The following is a 22,686-nucleotide window of genomic DNA, read 5'->3' on the forward strand; positions in this document are numbered from 1 at the left end:
AAGGTCACCTTGTTACAGTGTTAGAGTTATTTTCCCTAAAATAAAATTGTATTTGAAGGAATTACTTGTTACTGGAAGTTTAGTTTTGCATTTACAGTTTTTAGGTAGTAAAACATTGTGTAACTTGTTTCCTGCCATTTGATTATTTGAATTTTATCTATTTTGGAGACATGGCTTATTGTTTAATATGGGAATGATAATTTCATCTGCACCGTGGTGGACAGAGTTGACAAGCCCTGCCTCTGCTGACTTGCATCTCAACACATCTTCAACTACAGCCTGTTGTTTTTGGACATAATGTGTTTTTGCATTTCATGTAATTGTCTCGATCAGTCCAGTAATGGAGCTCAGGGATATCTCTTATCTTTGGGTGGTTTTATTGTAAACTAAAATATAGATACAGATGCAAAGGCACTATAATTGATATACTATAATACGTGTGTGTGGTTCTAAAACAACAGAAGGAGAAACAAAAGACATCAATGTTAGGCTACTTATAGTCTCACTTTGCCAAACCATCCTCACATGCTTCGGAGGAAGGTCTGGCTAATCCACACAGCATTCCGGGATGGAAGAATAACGTGCTCTGGTTTATTGGCATTTCTTTAACCAATCACAATCATCATGGGCGGCACTAAGCTCCGCATGGAGCCGCTGCAAAAGACGGGTTGACAAGCAGGTGGACAGGCAAGTGAACAGACGGGTTGACAGGCAGGTTGACAGGCAGGTGGACAGGCAGGTGGACAGATGGGTGGACAGGGAGGTGGACAGCCTGTGATGTGTTTGCGTACTCCAGCATCCCGTCAGACTTGAATCATTTGTTGGATGCTTTACTGGCCCTCATTTCTTCTGACTGTCTATAATCTTCTTCTGTGTCTGCATATTTTCTCTGTGCACATTACTCATCAGACTAAAAACAGGAACTATGAAAACCTCGACCAACAGAACTTTGACTTCAGGAGAACACCCAAGGTATAAACTTGCATGGTCAAATGATGCACGCCGCCCAACCAATCTCTGAGATCGCCCGGTAGTAGCCAAACACCAGTCCGCCCCGCCCCCCCCAGAATCCGATCCAGAGATAGACTCTTATCCTGGTGGCTCGTCTTTTGTCCACCATCTCTTTACGTTCTTTTGATTTTTCATGATTACTGCACACGGGGATGGGTTCACACTTGCAGGAGAGACACCCTTCCTCTTCCTCCACTCCCCACTCCTCTTCCTCCCCCCTGAGTTATTTTTCCATGTGAAGGGTTGCATGCAGCCAGGCTGAGGCTTGGCTCTGTCTGCAGATCTAAGGAACACCGCACACCAGGATCCTCTCACTCTTCTGCAACATCAAACCTCCTTCTCTTTTTCTTTTGGGAAATGAACTCTCCTCCTCACCCTTCTCCTGCTCCTGTGCTCCCTGCCTCCCTCCTCCCCCTTTTCCTCTTCCTTTCTCTCCACCTAAACTGTTTTTTTTAATTTGCGGTTGCATCAGCACTCTCTAACATGCACGTCCCTGATTGGTTGGTTGGTTGGAGTCTTGAAAGCGCCTCAGTTTGCATGTGCCACCACAACACACACAACTTTTTGCCACTCCTTTGTAATCAAGCTTCAACTTTGAGTTTTCTTTCAGTTCAGCAGATCTTGAACACTTTGTCTCCATTTTCTTGGCCCTGCCCCCCTCCCCCTGTGGTAGCGTGGGTGAGAGGGAGCATGGTCGAGGCTGGGGTCATGGGAGCAGGGGTGGGACAGGGAGGGGAATTTGATGGTTCACAGCTAATAATGTGTGTCCTATGATGTGTTCTGTGGTGTTTTGTTCTGCCGTGTTTCTCAATGTCCTTCGATGTGACCTGTCGCCCTGCGTGGTGGTCCTTCAGGCAGAGAAGGTGCTGCTCTTCAGCCCAGACACCAACCTGACGGCTCTACTGCTGGAGGCCAAAGACCTGGAGGCCCGAGTCATCATCCTCTCTGCCAGGTTTGTATAATAAGAAGAGTGTTTTGGGTGGTTGCTAGGTGGTTTTTCTATGGCATTACTAGGTTACCAGGTCGAGTATTTGGGCTAATTGCTATTGTCCTGTTGTGATGCTCTTAGGTGGTTGCTAAGATATCTATGTGGTAGCTAACATGTTATGAGGTGTTTGCTAGGGTGTTGCTATATAGTTGCAAAATGGTTGCAGGGATATATATGGTGGCTGCAACGTTGTAGCGAGGCTGTTGCTAGGGTGTATGAAGTGTGCTTTCGTATTTTTTGTGCAGTTGCTTGAGTGTTGATCTGCTGGATCGATATCAGCGCTCATACTGACCTAATTAAGCAGATTTGGTATCGACCAGATGATGAATGACTTCAGTTCATTCAGACCTCAGTTCCTCACAGAGAGGTTTAGATGTGGGGAAAATATCACTGGTATTGGATTGGTGCTCAGCATAGTGATACCCTGAGTTTGGGTATAGGTAATGGGGGAGAAAAAGTAAAATCGGTGCATCCCTACAAGTCAGTGGTTGATGGGGTGTTGACACACAGAAGGAAGGTTGTCACTAACTTTTAAGATACAGCTAGACATGCAACTAAACAAATTCAAAAACAAAGACAGTAGTTGTAGCAGTTCAGTCAGTAAAGACTAACCAAACATGAAAAGTTGTACTATTATTCATTTGGTTTAATTTGTTTGAGTCTTTTAAAATGTCATTGTGTGTTTCCAAGGACATAAGTAGGTGGTTGCTAGTGTGCTTGGTTGGTTTCTAAGGAGTTCCTATGTTGTCGCTAAATGGTTACCATAGCTTTATTGGGTGCTTACCAGGTATTTCATGTGTGTGTGTCAGGGGTAAGGGTGTTGCTTTGGTGTTAGTAGTAATTGCTTCTGTGCTGCAATGTGGCTGGGTAGTTTCTATTAGGTGATTGTCAGGGTGTTGCTAGGTGGATGAGAGTGGTTGTTAGTGTGTTGTGGAGTGTTTGCAGTAGTGTTGATATGTGGTTGCTATGATGCTTTTGGGGGTTGTTAGGGTGTAACCTCGTGGAGGGTTGGGTATTTGTAGTGGTTTTCAGGGTGTTGCTAGATGGTTGCTTGGTGTAGGCTATTAGGTATTTGTCATGCTAATTCTGAAGACTGTTAGGATGTACATAATTGTTACTAGGAGTTACTATATAATTGTGTACTGTTGTACTGTGAATGACATACACAATAGCAACAAATCTGTTTGCCTTGTGTGTGCTTGCAGTGAGGACGAAGCTGCAGCAGTGTATAAAGCAGCTCGTCAGCTCAACATGACCGGCTCTGGTTACGTCTGGCTGGTCGGAGAGAGAGAGATGACTGGCAAAGCTCTGAATGAAGCTCCAGATGGTACATCAACCTCTGCCTCATCTTCCTCCCCTCTCTACTCCCTCCTCTGGGCGTTTCTCTCTATCTCTATCTATCAGCATTGCTTCCATCCAACTGTCAAGATCATTCTTAACTGCAATGAGTAAAATTAAAGTAAAAGCAGGCGTTTTCTATTAGTGACGCTGAAGTGAATAAAACAGGCTTCACCAGGCAGTTCACAGTAATGAAGCTGTGATATTGGGCATCACACATTGAATCACAAGATGCAGCAGCTCATCAAGAAATAAACCTGTCATCTGCTCAAGATCAAAGTCCTCAGGCGCAGTTGTTAGACTTTTGTTGGCTACGTTTCTATTGTTTCTATATTTGTACTGGCAGCTTTAAGGTTTTGAAACTGAACTGACTTCAGACATATCAGGGTGACATGTCGCTGCACAAAAAGATTTGATTCATGCTAACACAGTTCACAGTAAACAAGCTTGGGAAAGTAAAGAGGAAAATTAGCTGCAGACACTCACAGTAATTAAAAAAAAAAAACTATAACACAAGAGGAGAGACTTCGCAACACAAGGGTTTTTCTCCCCAAATATCTTTTTAAAATCAGATATTACTGATATTATTCATTTTCTTTAAAAGAAGCAGGTTTGTAATCTTTTAATTTTGTTTTTTTGTTTGCTAATTACAAAATACAAATTCTGATTTAACAGTTTTAAAAAGCTGGAAATAAATATGAGTGCATATGATTTGATGGTGTAGGGTGTTAATAGGTGGTCGCTAGGTGATTGTTGGGGTATTTGAAATGGTTGGTAGGGAATAGCTGGGTAATTGCGAGGGTGTATGAGCAGTTTTTTTTATGGTGAGTCTGCACAGTTGTTTACTTAATGTTAGAATGTGTTTACAGAAGTCATAGTCAAGGGTAGAGATCAATTGAAAGAAAGGAATAAGAAGAGTTATTGTTTTGTTTTTTATTTCTGAGAGTGATGGATTAATGTGTGATTAATGGGTAATGGATACAAACTATGTATCTCATTCCATCACTGTCGATCATTTCCAATGTATCTATCTAAATGTAAATTATCTTAAAATCAATAGAAATCAGTCTAAAAACTAATGGATGCTCAGCAGTCACTTGTAGGTAGTTATGGAATTACATTCTGAGTGTGCAATGAGACACTTTGATAACAGAAAAAGAGTTCAGTAAGAACATACTTTTTTTTTTTTTTTAAGTTTTGTAGATGAATTATCATTATGCACAGAATAACTGAATTTGAGAAAACAGAAATGCTGCGCAAATTCTGCGCTCAATAAATCTGTATTTCTGATTGGCAGTTTGTCTCCCCCATCGTCATTACGATTATTGGTCACTAGACAAGTAACAACTGATCCTAAAGCTTTGTTACAGTAAATAGTTTTAAAGCATTATTAATCTGGTCGCGAGCGTTAGCCGTTTACTCAAAAACCAACCTCAGGTGAGAGACTACTGATACACTAATCAAATCATTTTCATGATTACAAAGCAATTGGATGGAAATATGGCTGCTGTCTCTCTCTCTGCCTCTCTCTGTCTGATAGTGCTGCAGGTCTCTGATGAAGGAAGCTCATCCTCATCACAGTTAGTTAGCTTCTCAGCGTCCTGGTGTGTTTCTCTCTCTGGTTTCTTCTAACTGCTGGTTGAACGTTTAAACATAAAAAAAGAAGAACAAAAAAAACATGTTTAAAGGTTCCTAACCACTGTTTTCTTTTCTGGCTCATTGTAATTGTGTGGCTTTAAATGTGTCTAACATCTTTTTGTTTGTTTCATTTTCTATAGTGTGTGTCGTCCGCCCGCCCGTCTGCCCGTTCTCACAGTAGACTATAACATGTGCTGCTATGGGAACGGGAGGGGAGGGGAGGGGAGGGGGGGTTGGGTGAGCTTTATTCAGGTTCAATGAGGGGGTGGTTGATAAACAGCTAGTGTCGCTACGGTTACCATGACGTGTGTCTGAACAAACTGGTAAGATGCCGCCGCTGCTTCCTGTTTCCTGCTTGATGCTTTGCCCTTTAGAGGCTCCACCCACTGCAACATGGAGCCCGCTCTGCCAGGGAGGGGGCGGGGTTTTAATGAGTCAGCGGATTACTCAGTTAGCCAGATGAGTACGTTATGTAAACAGAGCTACACTATACGGCCAAAAGTATGTGGACACCCCTCTACTTTTGGTCAGGGTCCACCTTTACACAAAGCAGTGCCATATAGAACTGGTTTGCTGTGAAAAAACTTGGCTGAGTCCTGACCTCAACTGCCTCCAACCCCATTTGGATGAACTGGACCACCGACTGTGAGCCACACCTGATCACCAACATCAGTGTCGGACCTCACAGATGCTCTGCAGTCTGAATGCAGCAGGTTCAACATCTGGTGGAGAGACTGAAACCAGCACAATGGAGGCTGTTAGAGCAGCACATTAGTAAACATGTTACACTGTCACATATGGTCAGCCGTCCACATACTTTTGGCCACCATAAGATCCTCTGTGATCCTAAATTTCAATCCGCCTCTGGTCTGAAGACTTCCTGTAAACTAATATGAGATTTCAACCTCGTCCTGTACATGTTGAACATTTCGGCCGTTTCTCTGGCTGCTGGGTAATTGGCTCCCCGCTCTGTTGCCGTGGCTTTTTGTTTCAGAAAACATCCTCACCAGCCAGCTGCTGCACTCTTGAAAATGATGTGTCATTTTTCTACACATCCCTTTCTCTCCCGAACTCCAGATGTGTCAAAACATTATACATCATATTCTTAAAAGTGTAGCAAGACTGCACTCTGAAAATAATCCTCAGCTGTTTTGTCTTTGATGGAGAAGTTTGAGGTTTCTTTTTAGGGAAACTGTTTCAGATAAAAGCCTTTTTATCGTGACATTAGCCTACCGGTTTGAGTCTTAACAATGATATTTCATTTATTATCCAGAGAGATGACAACAAATGAGAAGATCATGTTTCAGGGCTGCAGCTCATTTAGGCTCTACATAGACAGGTCATCACTAGGTTGAATTGAAAGACTCATTCATTCTCTCAGGATGTTGTTTCAAAAATATTATAATTTTCCTACAACAAGACACAACTTTGCAAAGTCCACTTTACTTAATTTTCGTCATATGCCCATGTCCCTGACAGACTATAGGTACACACTGTATACACTGTGTATGCATTAATGTGGGGACACGTAGGAGTCAGGCCCTTTATTGTTGGTGTAAACAGATAAACATTATAAGCCTACCTTAAACACAAAGTCTCTCATCCTCGTAAAAAACAAACAGTCAACACTGCTGGAGCTTGGAGACTCACTATTCATTTATTCATTCATTATCTTTATGGTTGGCTGTTATTCATGCAAAAACCAGGTGGTGGCTCCGGTAGATTTAAGATAGTAAGGCGAGAATGGTTAGAATCAACCTTCCTAAACTTCTTTGCAGGTTTTTTAAAGGCTTTTCTAGGTTGGATTTTATGCAGTTGATGTACAGAATAACGTGAACACCTTTTAGCTGAAGTCTAACCCAATACTACAACAACTCTACAGCGTCGCAGATTTACCACTAACTTACAAAAACTGAATCTTCTCAGAGGTTGTTTGTGCTGCAGGATTGTTATGTTGGATTACACAAGTGTTCCTGTAATGGGGTCCACCCCTGTATCTGTAAAGTTAGGATTGTGCTGAGGTTGTTTCTGAAACGATTCCCCAAAAAGATACCTATAAGCATTACTGTGACATTATGGATTTTGATGTTGTTTTTCTTCACCAGACACTTTTCACATTATGAGGAAAAAGCTTCTGCATTTGGTGCTTCAGCTAACTGAACAACAGTCTGTTAACACTGTTAGCATTCCTCATTAGAAATAATGTGCTCTGCTCTAGTGGAACACATTAAGTTTAATATGATAAACCAGTGGGCTGTGACCATCAGTGTTTAATTGGAATAACCAGCTCTACTTAGTATTATTTAGTAAAGTTAGCTGATTGTGTTTTTCTGATTAAGGGAGTAAGTTTATTGTGATCTGGAATTATTCAGTAGAGCTCATTTGCTTCAGTTAAGAACAGTTTCAGGGAAGGAAGTTAACTCACCAAAAGGAGAAACGGTAGCTTGTTGTACCCTTTAGTTTTAGGGAGGATGTTAGCTTAGCACCACCTAAACAGGTGTGACTGGCACACCAAGCGGTAATGTTCAGTTCATGTAAAATCTCTGTAACCATTTGAGTCTGGAGATGGTTAGGCTACATGTTTGCTGTTCGTAATGGTTATGTTTACATTAAGATTGGAGGTTATACATTGTTGTTGTGAGTTAGAGGTAAAGTTAGAGATTCATCTCTGCCCAATAGAGCTTTATACTTCACTTAGAATAGTTAGCTACTAATGTAGGGTGACCAGACGTCCCTGGTTTCCTGGGACAGTCCCCGGTTTCGGTGACCTGTCCCAGTCTGGAGCTGTCCCCCAGAAATGTCCCCGGTTTTCACTGTGACTGACAGACCCGAAATTGGAATGAAATAGTGGTGCACCCTACACGCACAGGCTCAAGACAGCCAGAGCAAGCCTCAGAGATGTTTTAGAATGCCCATTTTACGATGCTAAAATTACTGTTTATTTGTATAGAGTCTGGTGGGTTTAGCGAACGCAATTTCGCGGACTTTTTTATGTTTTAAAAAAGGATCTTACTCTTTAACAGAAAGGTCGACCTCCTTAGAAATCCTTTCCATAATGTTGTCAGACACTTAGAATATCAATCTGAGCCTGTCAGTGGCAAAACGAGCACTTTTATGAACGCAAATACAAGCTGGACAATTGACGTCCTATTAACTTATAACTTCCAGACAATCCCACTTATTTATATATATCCCACTTACAAATATGAATATATATTTCTACTGGTATGCTTCCTAGTGACATTAATGCAAAAATATGAAGAAAAAACTATTCCATCTGTGTGTGCATGGTTATAATTCTGAAGTGCAAAATAGTTCAGGCTACAGCACAAATATTTCCATAGATAAGAATAATCAAGTCTAACCTCTGAATTTCTTTTCAAAGTGCACTAGATTGATGCATTTAAACTTTAAAATAAACAACATTTTCCTACAGGGGAGCATGCCCATGGATCCCCCCTAGGGGGCTTGTGCCCCAGTGCAGCTCTAGGTCTAGTTAGTAGTGACGCCCCTGGGGCAGTGTCCCCGTTTTAAGTTTTACAAAGATAAAAACATTACCTTTTTTGGAGGTATTTACACTTCTGAGCTGAAAATGTCCCCGAATTTTGTCTCAGAAATCTGTTCACCTAATGTTAGCTGTTCTGTATTTAATGTTATCGGCTTAGTAGGTCCAGGAAAGAAACTTAGCTTGTTAAAACTGGTTTCAGAGAGAAATATTAGCTAACTTTACTTTATGAGTACTAGCTTGCTACAGTGCTAGCTAGCTAGTAGTTTCAGTAGAACATGTTACTATCTGTTCTGTTTTCAGTAGTTTCAAGAAGGAATGTAGCTGTAACTTACTGCAGGAAAACATGTTAACATTGTCAGCTAGTTGCTCCCAGTGATTTTGTCGTCTTACTAGTCGTAACAAGCTGTTTCCAAAAGTTGCGAAAGGAAATGTTTGCTAGTCCTTTCCCAGGGAGGAACGTTTGGTAGCTGTACTCTGGCTGTACCTATTGATAGGAAATGCTATCTAGTTGTTTTTTACCCAGTGGTTTTAATGGAGGATGTTAGCAGTGCTAGCTAGCCGTTCCCAGTATAGTTTCAGTTGGAAGTAGCTGGTTTGTTCATTGGAGGAATGTTAGCAAGCTGTGGTTTCAGTGGTACATGTTAGCTAGTTGTTCCCAGTTGTCTCTGTGGGAAATGCTAACAGTGTATGCCAGCTGCAATTCTCAGTGTTTTCATTACTAAATGTTAGCTAGCTGTTCCCAGCATGGAGGTTCCAAGTAGTTTCTTTGGGAAATGCTAAAAATGTTAGCCAGCTGTTGTCAGTCAACTGGAGGGCAGATGTAGACACTTTTCGTCTAAGTGTGATGACATTCTGCTGAAGGAAAACACCAGACACAGTTTATAACGTCTCAGTGAGGCTTTTTTTTCCTGTTCTGAGAGACAAATGGCTGTGATTCTCAGAGTGAACTCCCAGCATGCAGTTTGGTGGTACTGAACACTGACCTGACGCCTGAAACCCTGAGAAAGCGTGTTTGTTTGAATTACATTGAAGCACTCCTTTGGTTACATTTGTGAAATTAAAGTATGTGTGAGTTTTTAATTAACTGTATGAATGAGGGCAGTTTTCAGTCTGCAGTCTACTTAGCTTCCAGCTGTCTGCGTGTGTAACCTCTTTCTTCTGTGTGTGTGTGTGTGTGTGTGTGTGTGTGTGTGTGTGTTACGTTATGCAAATGTGTGTTGCGTGTGGTGCAGGCCTGCTAGGCCTCCAGCTGATTAACGGTAAAAACGAGTCAGCTCACATCGCAGACGCTGTGGCAGTGGTGGCTCAGTCTCTGCAGGAGCTGTTTGAGAAAGAGAACATCACGGAGCCTCCGCGGGGCTGCGTGGGAAACACCAACATCTGGAGGACAGGACCCCTGTTTAAACGGTCAGTACCGTCGTCGACTGAGGTCAGAGGTCAACCTCAGTCAGCATTGATGTCAGATTTAAACTCAGTATCTAATTCTGTTGACTTCAGTTCTGTTTGTCGGTTTTTCCTTCTATATTGCATCTTAACAGTTGGGTCATTTTTGTAAAATAGGTTGTAAAAATTAGTGAAAAAAAGTCTTCATTCTGCTGAGATATATATATATACCAGTAGAATTAAGACATGGCAAAGTTCTAAAATATTTGAACAGCAGTTGTATGAGTGAAACAGCAGTTGGAGCATCTCGAGCTTCTGTAATGTGATGCATTTCTGAATTAAATGGAAAAAGTATGCATAGTATAATCTCTATAATCTGGAGATGGATTTGATTGCTTGAAAGTGGCTGTGGATAAGTGAGCTGTTTGGTCTGCACTGCACTTTGTTTTTAAGTACTTAGTGTTAAGTACTTTTTTGGGGGGCAGTTTTGTCTTTACTCAATAGAGAGTAGAGAACTGGCATTTCTTTTGCCAACTGACATCCAAACACACATTACAAAACTGTCCCTAAAATAACCCAGGTTTACTATATGGCAAAAGGTGTGTTGTAATTCATATTATAACTGGGCTTAGAAATATGGAGACATTGTGTCAGGAAAGGCTTGGACCTAAATGCAGTTAAGAGGTAATTTATTAACAAAGAGAGTCTTACAAAGTCCTCAGGAAGGTAGCCGGGCAGGAACAAACGAAAAAAAACAAACAAACCAGAATCTACGACAGCATCCAACAGAAAACACAGCAACAGAATAAAATGATCCGACAAAAGACAAGGGAGACAGAGACTAAATACAAGAGGTAACGAGGACTAACAAGGGACAGGTGACACTAGGCTGGGCAAACAGGTGAAACACATTAGGGCAATCACAAGGGAGGGAAAACTAAAGACAGGAAGTAAACTAGACAAGGGAGACAAGACACAGAAGACTACAAAACAGGAAACAGAACATCAGAACAGAGAATCACAATCATGACAGTACCCCCCTCCAAGGAACGGATCCCAGACGTCAAAAACCGAACAAAAGTCAACCCAGGGATGGCGGAGGGGGACCGGAGGAGGGACGAACGGAGGAACAAAAAAGTCAAATGGGGCTAGGGAACAGAGGATAGTGGGAACTGGGGATAGAGCTGCTAGGCACTAGGGCACGGGAAACTAGTGGGCAAAGAGGCCTGGGGGAAACCGAGGGCCGGAGAAGCCTGGGGGAAACAAAGGGCCACTAGGGGAAGCAGAGGGACCACTCGGGACAGGGAACAGAGAGGCGCAGCACAGATGGGACCCCTCTGGCGGCCGGCGGAGAAGGAGGTGTCCCTCTGGCGGTCGGCGGCGAAGGCGATGTCCTTCAGGCGGCCAAGGCAGAACCCTTCAGGCGGCCAGCGGCGAAACCCCTCTGAAGGCCGGAGGCAAAGGCAATCTCTCTCTGGAGGCCGGCTGCGAAGGCACGAAGTCGCTGCAGGACTCAGGTCCGCTCTGGCTCTTGAAGAGCTATCATCAGAGACTCTTGACGGCTGGACGTCTGCGGAGGTTCTGGAAGGCTACACGTCTGCGGAGGTTCTGGAAGGCTGCACGTCAGCTCAGGAACAATGGTCAACAGGAAAACTAGTAGACTCAGGAACAGTAACACTGGTCAGCACGGACTCGAGGTCGCTGGAGACCTCGGGCTCAGAACCGCTGGACAGCCCAGGCTCGGAACTGCTGGACAGCACGGGCTCGGAAACGTTGGAGAGCACAGGCTCTGGTCCACTGGACAACTCGGGCTCTGGTCCACTGGAGAGCGGTTGAACCAGTGCATGGCGTCGGGGACCATGTCGACCACGTCCTCTCTTGCGGCCTCCACGGTTCCCAGAAAATATGGCCAGACGGGTCCCTTCAAAAGACTGCTCAAGGGAGCTGCATGAAGGCAAACTGGACCATAGATCACCAGCTCGTAATCTAGCTGCTTCGGCCTCCTCAGTCCGTCTAGCACATTTAGCTAGGTACTGGAACAAAGTCATATAAGTCTCTGGCTTTCCTCCAGGTGGAGAAACTTCCTGACTGGGAGAAGCAGGCAAAGGGGTAGGCGGGGTCAAAAACAGAGAACCTGTAGCCACAATGCTAGCAGGCCTAGAAGCAGGCAGCCTAGTGGGTGCTAGCTGGCTTGGAATCTGATGAGGAGCTGGTACGTGACTGAGTGAAGTATTGGTGGAGTTAACAGATTTGGCTGAACACAATCCTTTAGTAAGTGGAGGAGCTGGAGCAAAAATGAAGCTTGTAACCCAGTTAGGAAGAGTCCTTTAACCAAGGTTTTTCCAAAACCTTCTTACGAGCCAATGCCAAAATTGCCTCCTTCTGGCAATCATCGTTAGCCTTCCTCCACCAGGCTTTGAGTTCCATAAGTTCACACAAAAGGTCATAAAGTTCATCAGAAATCATCTCTGCTGGGTCCATGTTTGGTCAAATCATTCTGTCACGGTTTGTCAGGAAAGGCTTGGACCCAAATGCAGTTAAGAGGCAATTTATTAACAAAAAGAGTCTTACAAAGTCCACAAAGGTAGCCAGGCAGGAACAAACAGAAAAAAAACAGAATCCACAACAGGAAAGTTCAGCACGGTACACAAAAACAGAATCCACGACAGCAAAGAGACAGCGTCCAACAGAAAACACAGCAACAGAATAAAATGATCCGACAAAAGACAAGGGCAACACAGAGACTAAATACAAGAGGTAACGAGGACTAACAAGGGACAGGTGACACTAGGCTGGGCAAACAAGGGAGGGAAAAATAAGGAAGTAAACTAGACAAGACAAGGGAGACAAGACACAGAAGACTACAAAATAAAACAGGAAACAGAACATCAGAACAGAAAACAGAAAATCACAATCATGACACATTGATTATTGAAGAACAATATTAACTGACATGATAATGGGCTCAATGTGAGGTTTAAGGTCCTTCCTTGAAGAAGGTATAAATCTGTCTTCAATTCCTTCATATTTCAGCTGATATTATTCTGACACGGTGCATATACCAAATTTCATTTATGTTTAATTAGAATACAACTGTTGTTATTTTTGACTGTTATGGACTGAGAAAACTTACTGGAAAGTGTCTTGCATTACTATGAAAACAGACAAGGCACCATCAGACAGTCTTTATTAATGAATAAAGTTGTTAATATGAGGATTGTGATGTTCATTCATTGTTCATTTTGGTGGATCATACCGTATAATATCACTCTGCTGGCCACTTCGACCCACAAGATAGTGAAGTCAAGTGCAGTTTTACATGATGGGGGGTTAGGTGGTCAGATTAGATTTCTGTATCAACCCCAGAGTTTAGGAAGAGAAAAGAGAAAATTCTGATATATACTCTATACTCAAATTCTCAAAGATTATTTTTTGTCATATTTGACAGATAAATATATCATTAGGATTATACTGGATCTTTAAAACCAGTTCCTCTGACAGCCAAAATGTGTTTTTCAGGAAATGCTAGAATGAAGCAAATTATGGTGATTTATTTTATTTAAATAGATACATTGAGAATAGAGGATCCCTGCAGTCTTAGTCAGTGATAGTGTTGGACTATCATCAGTCTCCGGTCTCACAGGACCGCGTCTGTAGAAAAGACTCTCGCTGCTGTCCAGTGAGATCAGGATGGAATCCTCTCCCCTAGCTTCAGCTGGAGATAAAAACTGAGACGCTTCACTGATCTGATCTGGATTCATTTGCAAGTTAGATGGACACAACTGGGATAATGAACATCCCTGTCACTCCTCCTTTCCTCTCTGTGTGACCTATATAGACCATCAAGTCCAGTTAGATCATTGTTGTTTATGTTGTCCAGTTTCACAGGCAGTCTGTTCATACTTTAAGTACTTGTCTTTAAAGTAAAACTAAAACCACTATGAACCAAAATTAAACCCGATTTCTTATGGTTTCCACCCTAATGCCCCTACTCTCTGATTGGCTCCTCAGAGTGCTGATGTCATCCAAGTACCCTGACGGTCTGACTGGACGAATCGAGTTTAACGATGACGGCGACCGACGCTTCGCAACCTACAGCATCCTGAACTGGCAGCAGAAGCCAAGTCGCCTTGTCCAGGTCGGAGTCTTCAACGGATCACAGGTACAGTACACCTGTTCACACCTGGTTATACCTGGCTGTCTAGGCTGAAGGGTTCTGTGAGCTAAGCGGACTATAAATATCTCCCGCGCTAAGCGTGGGAAGTCGTATCGTATCGTAAAGTCTTATACACCTGGGTTCACCTGGTTACAGCTGGTTATACATCTGGTTACGCCTGGGTTCAGCTGGTTATACATCTGGTTTAAAGGCTAATTCAACTAGTCCTCCTCATAAATATCAGTCTCCTGGTGGTAATAATAGTAATATAACAGTATAAGACAAAAAATATATGGCTGTTTACCAGACAGGGAGCCTATGATCAAAGACACTATCCAGGTGCATTATGGGAAATGTAGGATCCAGTGTTTTTGAACGTCAAAATATTTCCAACCCTGTTGCTCAGTTTCTCACAGTATCAACTACTTTATGTTTGTGACTCACTGAAGCTCTGATGACTGATTCAAGAATACTGTGATGACTCAGTAGCTAACATTATGGGTTTTACAGGGTTTGTTAAGTTAATGTCAGCACAACATATCCAGTGTGTGTGAGTGTGTGTGAGTGTCTGTGAGTGTGTGTGTGTGTGTGTGTGTGTGTGTGTGTGTGTTTGCTCGCGTGTGCATGTGTGTGTTAGTCTCCTGCCTCTTTAACTATTGATGTACAAATGCAGTATTGATGCTGTCAATTAGTCAGCTTGTCACAGTTAGACCTGGAACAACATGACAACCTGTGTGTGTGTGTGTGTGTGTGTGTGTGTGTGTGTGTGTGTGTGTGTGTGTGTGTGTGTGTGTGTGTGTGTGTGTGTGTGTGTGTGTGTGTGTGTGTGTGTGTGTGTTGTGTGTGTATTTAGGTTGTGATGAACCCTCAGAGGAAGATCATCTGGCCTGGAGGAGAGACAGAGAAACCAGTTGGATACCAGATGTCGACTAAACTGAAGGTACTGCAGATGCTACTATTATTGTTAAAACTACTGGTACTGCTGTAAATGTGAATTAGCACAATTGCATATAAAGTCAATGCAAAGATGTAAATGGAAGCAAATTCACACAAATCCAAAAACTGAAATGGCTTTTATGTCTGCAGTTCATACAATATTGTTTTTATTGTTGTGGTCAAGACACATTTATCTGACAGCTTCAGTTACTCTCCAAATTAAGATTTTTATAAACAAAACATATGGAGAGTTTAAAAATGGGATGTTTTGTTAAAAGTTACATTTATTACAGTTTCTACAAGTACAGCTGAAGCAATAATGAAAATAATCATAAGGTAATACTTCAAAATAACATTAAAATCCTGCTTTTACATTAATTCATTAGTAATAATAGTCTAATGATATAACAGACACAGGCAACATTTTTTAAATATTTTAACTACATTTTTATGATTATACTTGCATGCCTTTATATGAAGGAACCTTTTTTAATGCAGGACTTTTACTGTGTGTGTGTGTGTGTGTGTGTGTGTGTGTGTGTGTTTAGATTGTAACGATCCATCAGGAGCCATTTGTTTACGTGAAGCCAACAAAGACTGATGGGACGTGTAAAGAGGAGTACACCGTCAACGGAGTCTTAATCAAGAAGGTGATCTGTACCGGACCCAACGGGACCACACCAGGTACACACACACACACACACACACACACACACACACACACACACACACACACATTTATTTTGATACAGGAGAAGCTAAACTTTTTTTGAAGATGTGAGGAACTGAAATTTGGACCCCACAAAGATAGAAGAGCACACTGATATGTGCACGTGTGTGTGTGTGTGTGTCCAGGTCAGCCCATCGTCCCTCAGTGTTGCTATGGTTTCTGTATTGACCTGCTCATCAAGCTGGCGATGAGCATGAACTTCACCTACGAAGTTCACCTGGTCGCTGATGGGAAATTTGGCACGCAGGAGCGCGTAAGTCTTTCTGTGTGTGTGTGTGTGTGTGTGTGTGTGTGTGTGTGTGTGTGTGTGTGTGTGTGTGTGTGTGCGTGTGTGTGTGTGTGTTGAGAGGAAGAGTCTAGACACTAGAATTGAACATCAGTAAAGCACAGAACTGTCTTTAGTAAAACAAACATTAATTATTGATCGTAAAGTTTTAGTTTTTTCTGAAGCAGAAACTCGGGCCCTGTCTACGCGTATACAGATATTTTAACCTCCATGTAAAAAAAAAAAAAAATCTGTCCACACATCTTTCATTTTACAAAATATCTCTGTCCACACTAGAATCTAAAAACTGACTCCAAACGCTCGTCGGGCCAGTAGGTGGCGATAAAGGCTATGACAACGATGCGTCAATACTAGAAAGTACACTACTGCTTGAGTGCAGTAAATTTCCACAACTCGTCTCTTTCTCCTCCGGAGAATTCTTAACAGAGGAAGGGCCGCAATAGCTTTTCTTCTGTCAACAACTCAAACTGAAAATGAAACAAATACCATTTTAATTTTCTGTATATATATATGTATAATGTATAATTGAAAGATAGCATAGGCTACAATAACAACGTAGTGTGTCTTCTGAGTGACGGTCCAACATCAGGTAGGCTAGGTGATTTAAGTAAGTTGTTACAATATCGGCTCTTTACAGCTACCCAATGTTGTTAATGTTATTGAAAGAAACAGACAGCCCACTTACCCATTTTTAGTTTGAAAGATGTGTGGTAACAGTTGAAATTGTTGTCGTAAAGGCAAGAGCAACACACCGCAAATCCAAATGTAGACTGGTCTGCCGGCGACTATGTCCCGAGATAGCCCTCCCTGGAGGGATGCTGGACTGCAGGATAGCCTATGCTTTTAACATTTTTAACAATTTAGCAAAATCTGTTGAACTCCTTTTTAAATTGTATTTCAATTGGATTTTGATAAAACAATAACATGGACTTTATTATCTCAGGAAAGGGAATTGAAATATAAAAATATATACATATATATATATATATATATATATATATATCGAAATATGTGCAAACAAATGTACAAACAAAAAATATTGACACAATAAAGTTGAAGAACACGCTAGTATTTCATTTTATCAATGGGAAACATACATGTGTACAGACAAGGCTAGCAGCAGCAGCGCCGCGTCAGACACGTTTCTGGTGTGCAAAGATATAGAAAAACACCACGATGCCAATAAAGATGAGGTCGGCACAGGTTACCATGGTTACACATCTCCAAACTCTCAGGAAGGGACGTGGTAATTACAGCTCAGTGCGTCCGAAAAAATACATACTACTGTTTATTTACACAAAAGTGTGTTAAACGATAATACACATATTGAGTATGTAGTGCAGAGTATGGGATTTCAGACGCAGTAATTAGAGTTTTGAAAAATCTGCACCTTAGAAGGCGTTTTCAAATACCTAGTGACTACATTTGGTGACTAAAACTCTGCTTGCTCCTGAACATGATTATATAGTTAGTGCATTAATAATGCAGCAATGATGGAAAGCAACAATTTCATAATTAACGTTTAACAAAAATATTTATTTGTTTGTAATACAGCTGTTTGCATATTACTGACTTAAGTACTCCTAATGTACTCACAGCACTACAGTACTGCTGGTATCTTGTTATGTCCTCTTCTTCTGCTGAAGTGGTTGAATGACAGTGCCTGAAGGATCAGCTCCACCAGCTGTTTAAATATATATATATATATTATATACATATATACATGACTTTACATCTGGGTGAAACTTGGCCAGCGAGGATGTCGCTGTGTCTCTCTCTCTCTCTCTCTCTCTCTCTCTCTCTCTCTCTCTCTCACTCTCTCTCTCTCTCTCTCACACTCTCTCTTTGACCTGTTTACTGAATCACCACAAGCACATCACTGAGGCTTGTTGCCATAGAAACCACAGCTCCGTCCCTGACTCTGACCTTGTTGAGGCTGAGAGACATTATGTCATTACTCTCTCTCTCTCTCTCTCTCTCTCTCTCTCTCTCTCTCTGCTGCTCTCTTAGCTGCTCCAAATGACACAATCTCTCCTCCTCTCCTCCATCTTTATTCTCTCCAGTCTGTCTGCTCTCTGTCTCTAGGGCCTCCTCCTCTAAACCCCGTTTCTCTTTACAGATTTATTTGTAAATCTGCTTAATTTTCCTGAAAGATAAAACATCACAGACAAAGATCAGTTCAACACTAACTCCTCAAGTTTCAAGGTCTTTGTTTATTGTCATGTGCACAACAATTACACAGAAGCAGATGTTGTTCTCGGGCTCCTCCAGCAATGCTCATTAAATATGTATAAAAACAAAATGACACAAGTAAAAATGAGAACACATAAGATACTGCAGAAGTTAAATATGGGGATACAATATAAAATATTTGAAATAGAATACATTTGTATTAATAAAATTGTATGTAAAATAGAACACTGTGGTAGATGAAAAGGTATATGTTAACTGCAGCTGATGCTGATTCTGGACTTTATTATAATAAGATGATTTGAATTTGTCAGCTGTCAGAGGTTTAGTTGTTTAGTTTATTACAATGATTCTTTGACTGTCATTCCTCATTTGGAGGCCAACAACTGTCTACTACATTACATTATCTTATATTATGTTTTACTTTGAGCTGGACAATATGGCCAAAATCTTCCATCCCGATATAGGTAATTCCAAATCTCATTAATGAGATATATTACAATATAGCATGTTTTCTGGTAATTCAATAAATAATTAGTCTATATGAAAATAACCACATGGCTATTTTTGTGTACTTCTGTGTGAATATTTGACAAATAAAAAGTAGAGTATTTTCTCACTTTATTATGAATTGTAGTGCAAAATGAGCATCACGTACAAGGATCAGAACATAAAGCAGTAAAAATTGCCTTAACGCAGTTCGGCTGCTGGTTTTTCAACACTGAGATATAGAAAAAGAAGTACAATAGACATTTTTATATTGTTTTGATGAAATTTATCGTTGTATCGCCCTGCCCTACTATTTTTAATGAGATGCATTCAACATATTCATGTCCCTGAAGTTGTGCAGGATGCGCTGACCTGGACTGTCCTCCGTCCTCCTGCAGGTGAACAACAGTAACAAGAAGGAGTGGAACGGGATGATGGGGGAGCTATTGGGAGGTCTGGCCGACATGATCGTCGCTCCCCTCACCATCAACAACGAGCGTGCTCAGTACATTGAGTTCTCCAAACCCTTTAAATACCAGGGGCTAACCATCCTTGTCAAGAAGGTCAGCCCACTCTTATTTTATAACTTGTGTTCAGTATCTCTGCTTCACTGTTCTCGTCTCTTTGGGCTCAGCTCGGGAGGCGTTTCAGACCTACGGTGAGTAAAGACCACTTTACGGTGATTGTTTGAATCACTGGATGAGTTGGTTAACGTGTTTACCTAGTTGGTTTGGTTTCTTTTCACCACAAAAATAAATCCAAACGGACCAAAATGCTTCACTTTCAACATGGTGAAAATGTTCTTTCCTCTCATTGGTCAGATGTGTCGGGGGGTGGGAGTGAGAACATAAACACAGGAACGTGCTCCTGTCCAAATATTAAGAACGCGACGCAATTTGTTCAGAGCGTGAATGGAACAGAAAATCTGCAAACCTGCCTTCTTTCTAATTGCCAGCAGGGGGCGACTTCACTGCCTCCAATAAGAAGTCTGACTGTATAAAAGTCTATAATAAAATGACCCTACTTCTCACTTTATTAACTCAGTAAACATTTTCGTAATGAATTTATGACTCAATCAATAGTTTCAAGTCGTATTCAATGCAGAAAGATTATTATTTATTTTCAAATAGATGATAAAGCGGGGTTTCGCTTTAGGGCGGGGCTACCTTGTGATTGACAAGTCGCTACCACCGTGCCGTGCACAGTGTCCTCAGTCAGATCCACCCCTCGCTCCTCCCCAGCTCCACCCTCTCATTCAAATATGGTCACTTCTGGCTCCAAAAAAACAAGATGGCGACAGCCAAAATGCCAAACTCAAAGCGTCAAAACAGTAGTCCCCAAACCAATGGGCAAGGTCACGGTGGCTACGTCCACTACTTTTTCACAGTCTATGGCAACGGTCAGCTACCAACAACTGTTTTTCTCATCCTCATACCAGAATGCAACGCGCACCTGCAGAGTATGGCGTGTAGTCAGGTCAGATTGAGATGGGATCACGTTTCTACTACAGACAAACGCTCCGGGTTTGGTTTGGGACTGGGCCGAGACCACTTTATCTGAATGGTCTCTGTCCGGTTGTTGTAGTCCTCACCCGAGTACGACGACGGTGAGATCGGTGCAAACAAATCGTAGTGAGGAAGAAAAACAACCAAAGTCCGATTCAACTGGACTGAACAATGCAGGTTTGAAAATGCCCAAAATCCAATTCTAGGTTTTGCGATTTGTCGAGTAGATGTGACAACAAACACAACATCATTAAGCATTATTTCACTGCTACATCAGTGGAGCAGGACAACCTGTCCTTTAAAGACGGAGTGGAGACCTCAGGCTTCATCAGCGTTTGTGGAGCTGCAGTCAGACACTAACACACATTATAGAACAATTAAAAAAGATACATTTTCTGAGGGAAACCATTCAGTTCAGTATCAGATCAGCCCGGGTAGAATGAAGTGACTCACAACATCTTTAATGTTCTGGTTTTAAACTTCCTGCAGTGGAAAAAAGATTTGAAACAAACAGCAGAAGAGAAAGCGTCTGTTATTCTCAGTTTGATGGAGTCAAACTGAGCTGATCCCTGAACCTCCTCACAGCTTCAGTCTCTGTCCCGCTGCTCTGACGGATATTTTGGGATGTTTTAGGTCATACTGACCCAGTTCACAGCCAGCAATCGGCTCCACAGCAGTCCGGTCGATAGTTTCCATCGACCCTCAACTCGTCTGAGGCCAGGTTCAGCTATGGAGCCGTCAGTTGTTACATGGTGTTCAGCTACAGATGCTAACTCTGTTCTACATCAGTTCCTGCTCAAGGGCCACGGCAGGATGATTCCTTTCAACATAGTCAATCATAAGTCAAGTGTTGTCAAATGTTTTAATGGCTTTAATTGAGAAATCTCAGACCAGTTTTTGTTGGTTTGGGGGGAAGAAATGAACATGACATTGACTTAAGGACTGTTCGTTATTTGTTTAAGGGGCCACCGGAGGAGTTTTGGGACCTTTATGCTAAAAAGACTTGACCCTCCCCTCGCCAGTAATAATTTTTCTATGACCCTCCAAATTGACTTGAAAAAGAAGCATGACCCTCCCCTTATGTGCTAGCTTGCACTCAGCAAAGATAGATAGATGCCATTTGATATTTTACAGCCAAGACATACATGAGTTAACCTCTGCATTCTCATCTTACACATCACACTCCTCTGTTATGGTGTGGTGGCCATTTCAGTAGATTTACTCACTAACATAGTTGTGAAAACACAATAAGCATGGAAACTAAATGCACACTTCCTGCATTACTTCAAATACTAAGTTACTCCTCTAGTAAACTAGTATTCATATGAAATAAAACAATAAAACATTGAGACCATTCAGCAAAGGACACTGGGAAATAACCAATTCAACACTGGTTGCTATGGACTCGTCGTATATTTAGCACATAGGTAAAGCTGCCGAAGCTGAACATTATATTCCAAAGCATATATGTTTATTTTTAAAGCAGATTTTAAATTACATTGTAACAATTTAACAATTCGCACAGCTGTTTTGGAACGCAATAGACACTTAAATTCAACTAAAATGTAACAGTGAACAATCAGTGTTGGACCTACAGTCTGTTGAGATGCCTCTCCAAACTCACAATAAAACGTTAAGACACGTTAAGAAAAAATTATTACGTATACGTATTTTGCCGTAATCCAATGACACGAAAAAAAAGTAATCCACAGCGATCAGTAGATCCACAAACAGAGTCACGGTGTATCCAGCAAGGCGTCACATTCACCAGCCAGCTCCAAACAGGTGAACGAGGCCTCTCCACTTCGCCGTTTAAACAAAGTGGAATAAACTATAAAAGTCCAAATCTACACAAAACCCGCAATCAATTAGTAAGCTGACATCACATGTATATACATGGCATTTAGGAAACCTTTATTGCAAGGTTGGCACGGCAAGATGTCCTAGTGCAACAGTAACTTTTGTTTTTTGCGTCCTGCTACTCCCATCGTCAGCCAGGTAATATTTTTTTTACTAAATCAGTATATGAAATCAGATTTATTACCTACCACCATTTAGTTGTTTTGTGTTATTTATGATATTTATAATTAGAATTAATTATTCCACTCATTTTTTAAACAATGCAATTACCCGTTTCAGCCACCAGGGGGGCCCTCTGCCCCCCAGCAAACTCATGGGTCAGACCCATCTGGTAGCGAAGGAGGGCAGAGACTAAGAGCTACATGAAAAAATATGCACCAAACAAGCCACTTTGAAATGTTGCTTTTTTCATGAATACAAAAGTTGGGTGACCCCCCCCCTTAGACTAAAATGTGTTGGGTGACCCTCCCCTCAACAAAGAATAAAAAGACATGACCCTCCCCTATTTTCCTCCGGTGGTCCATTCCGTAAATACCGAACGGTCCCTTTAGTAGTTTGTGGATGTTAGGAAAATGTCACAGATTAATTTGTGTTTATTGAACCGATTTCATTGGTTTGGTGTTACTGGGTTAATTCTGAACTGCTGATAAGATAAAACTGTATTTATC

At 41.7% G+C, this 22,686-nt stretch overlaps 1 protein-coding gene across 1 annotated transcript in view; it reads left to right on the forward strand.

The window, feature by feature from the left end:
* grin1b (glutamate receptor, ionotropic, N-methyl D-aspartate 1b) overlaps positions 1–22,686 on the forward strand; it is a 69,933-nt gene that overhangs the window by 22,536 nt on the left and 24,711 nt on the right. Inside the window, exons 4-11 of the mRNA XM_078249685.1 lie at positions 1,866–1,963; positions 3,205–3,326; positions 9,716–9,890; positions 13,878–14,028; positions 14,876–14,962; positions 15,507–15,642; positions 15,814–15,941; positions 19,052–19,216. Coding sequence (XP_078105811.1) covers positions 1,866–1,963; positions 3,205–3,326; positions 9,716–9,890; positions 13,878–14,028; positions 14,876–14,962; positions 15,507–15,642; positions 15,814–15,941; positions 19,052–19,216 — 1,062 coding nt within the window. The remainder of the gene's footprint in view (positions 1–1,865; positions 1,964–3,204; positions 3,327–9,715; positions 9,891–13,877; positions 14,029–14,875; positions 14,963–15,506; positions 15,643–15,813; positions 15,942–19,051; positions 19,217–22,686) is intronic.

This window comes from Sander vitreus, chromosome 5 (assembly GCF_031162955.1).
Source record: "Sander vitreus isolate 19-12246 chromosome 5, sanVit1, whole genome shotgun sequence".
NCBI lineage: Eukaryota > Metazoa > Chordata > Actinopteri > Perciformes > Percidae > Sander > Sander vitreus.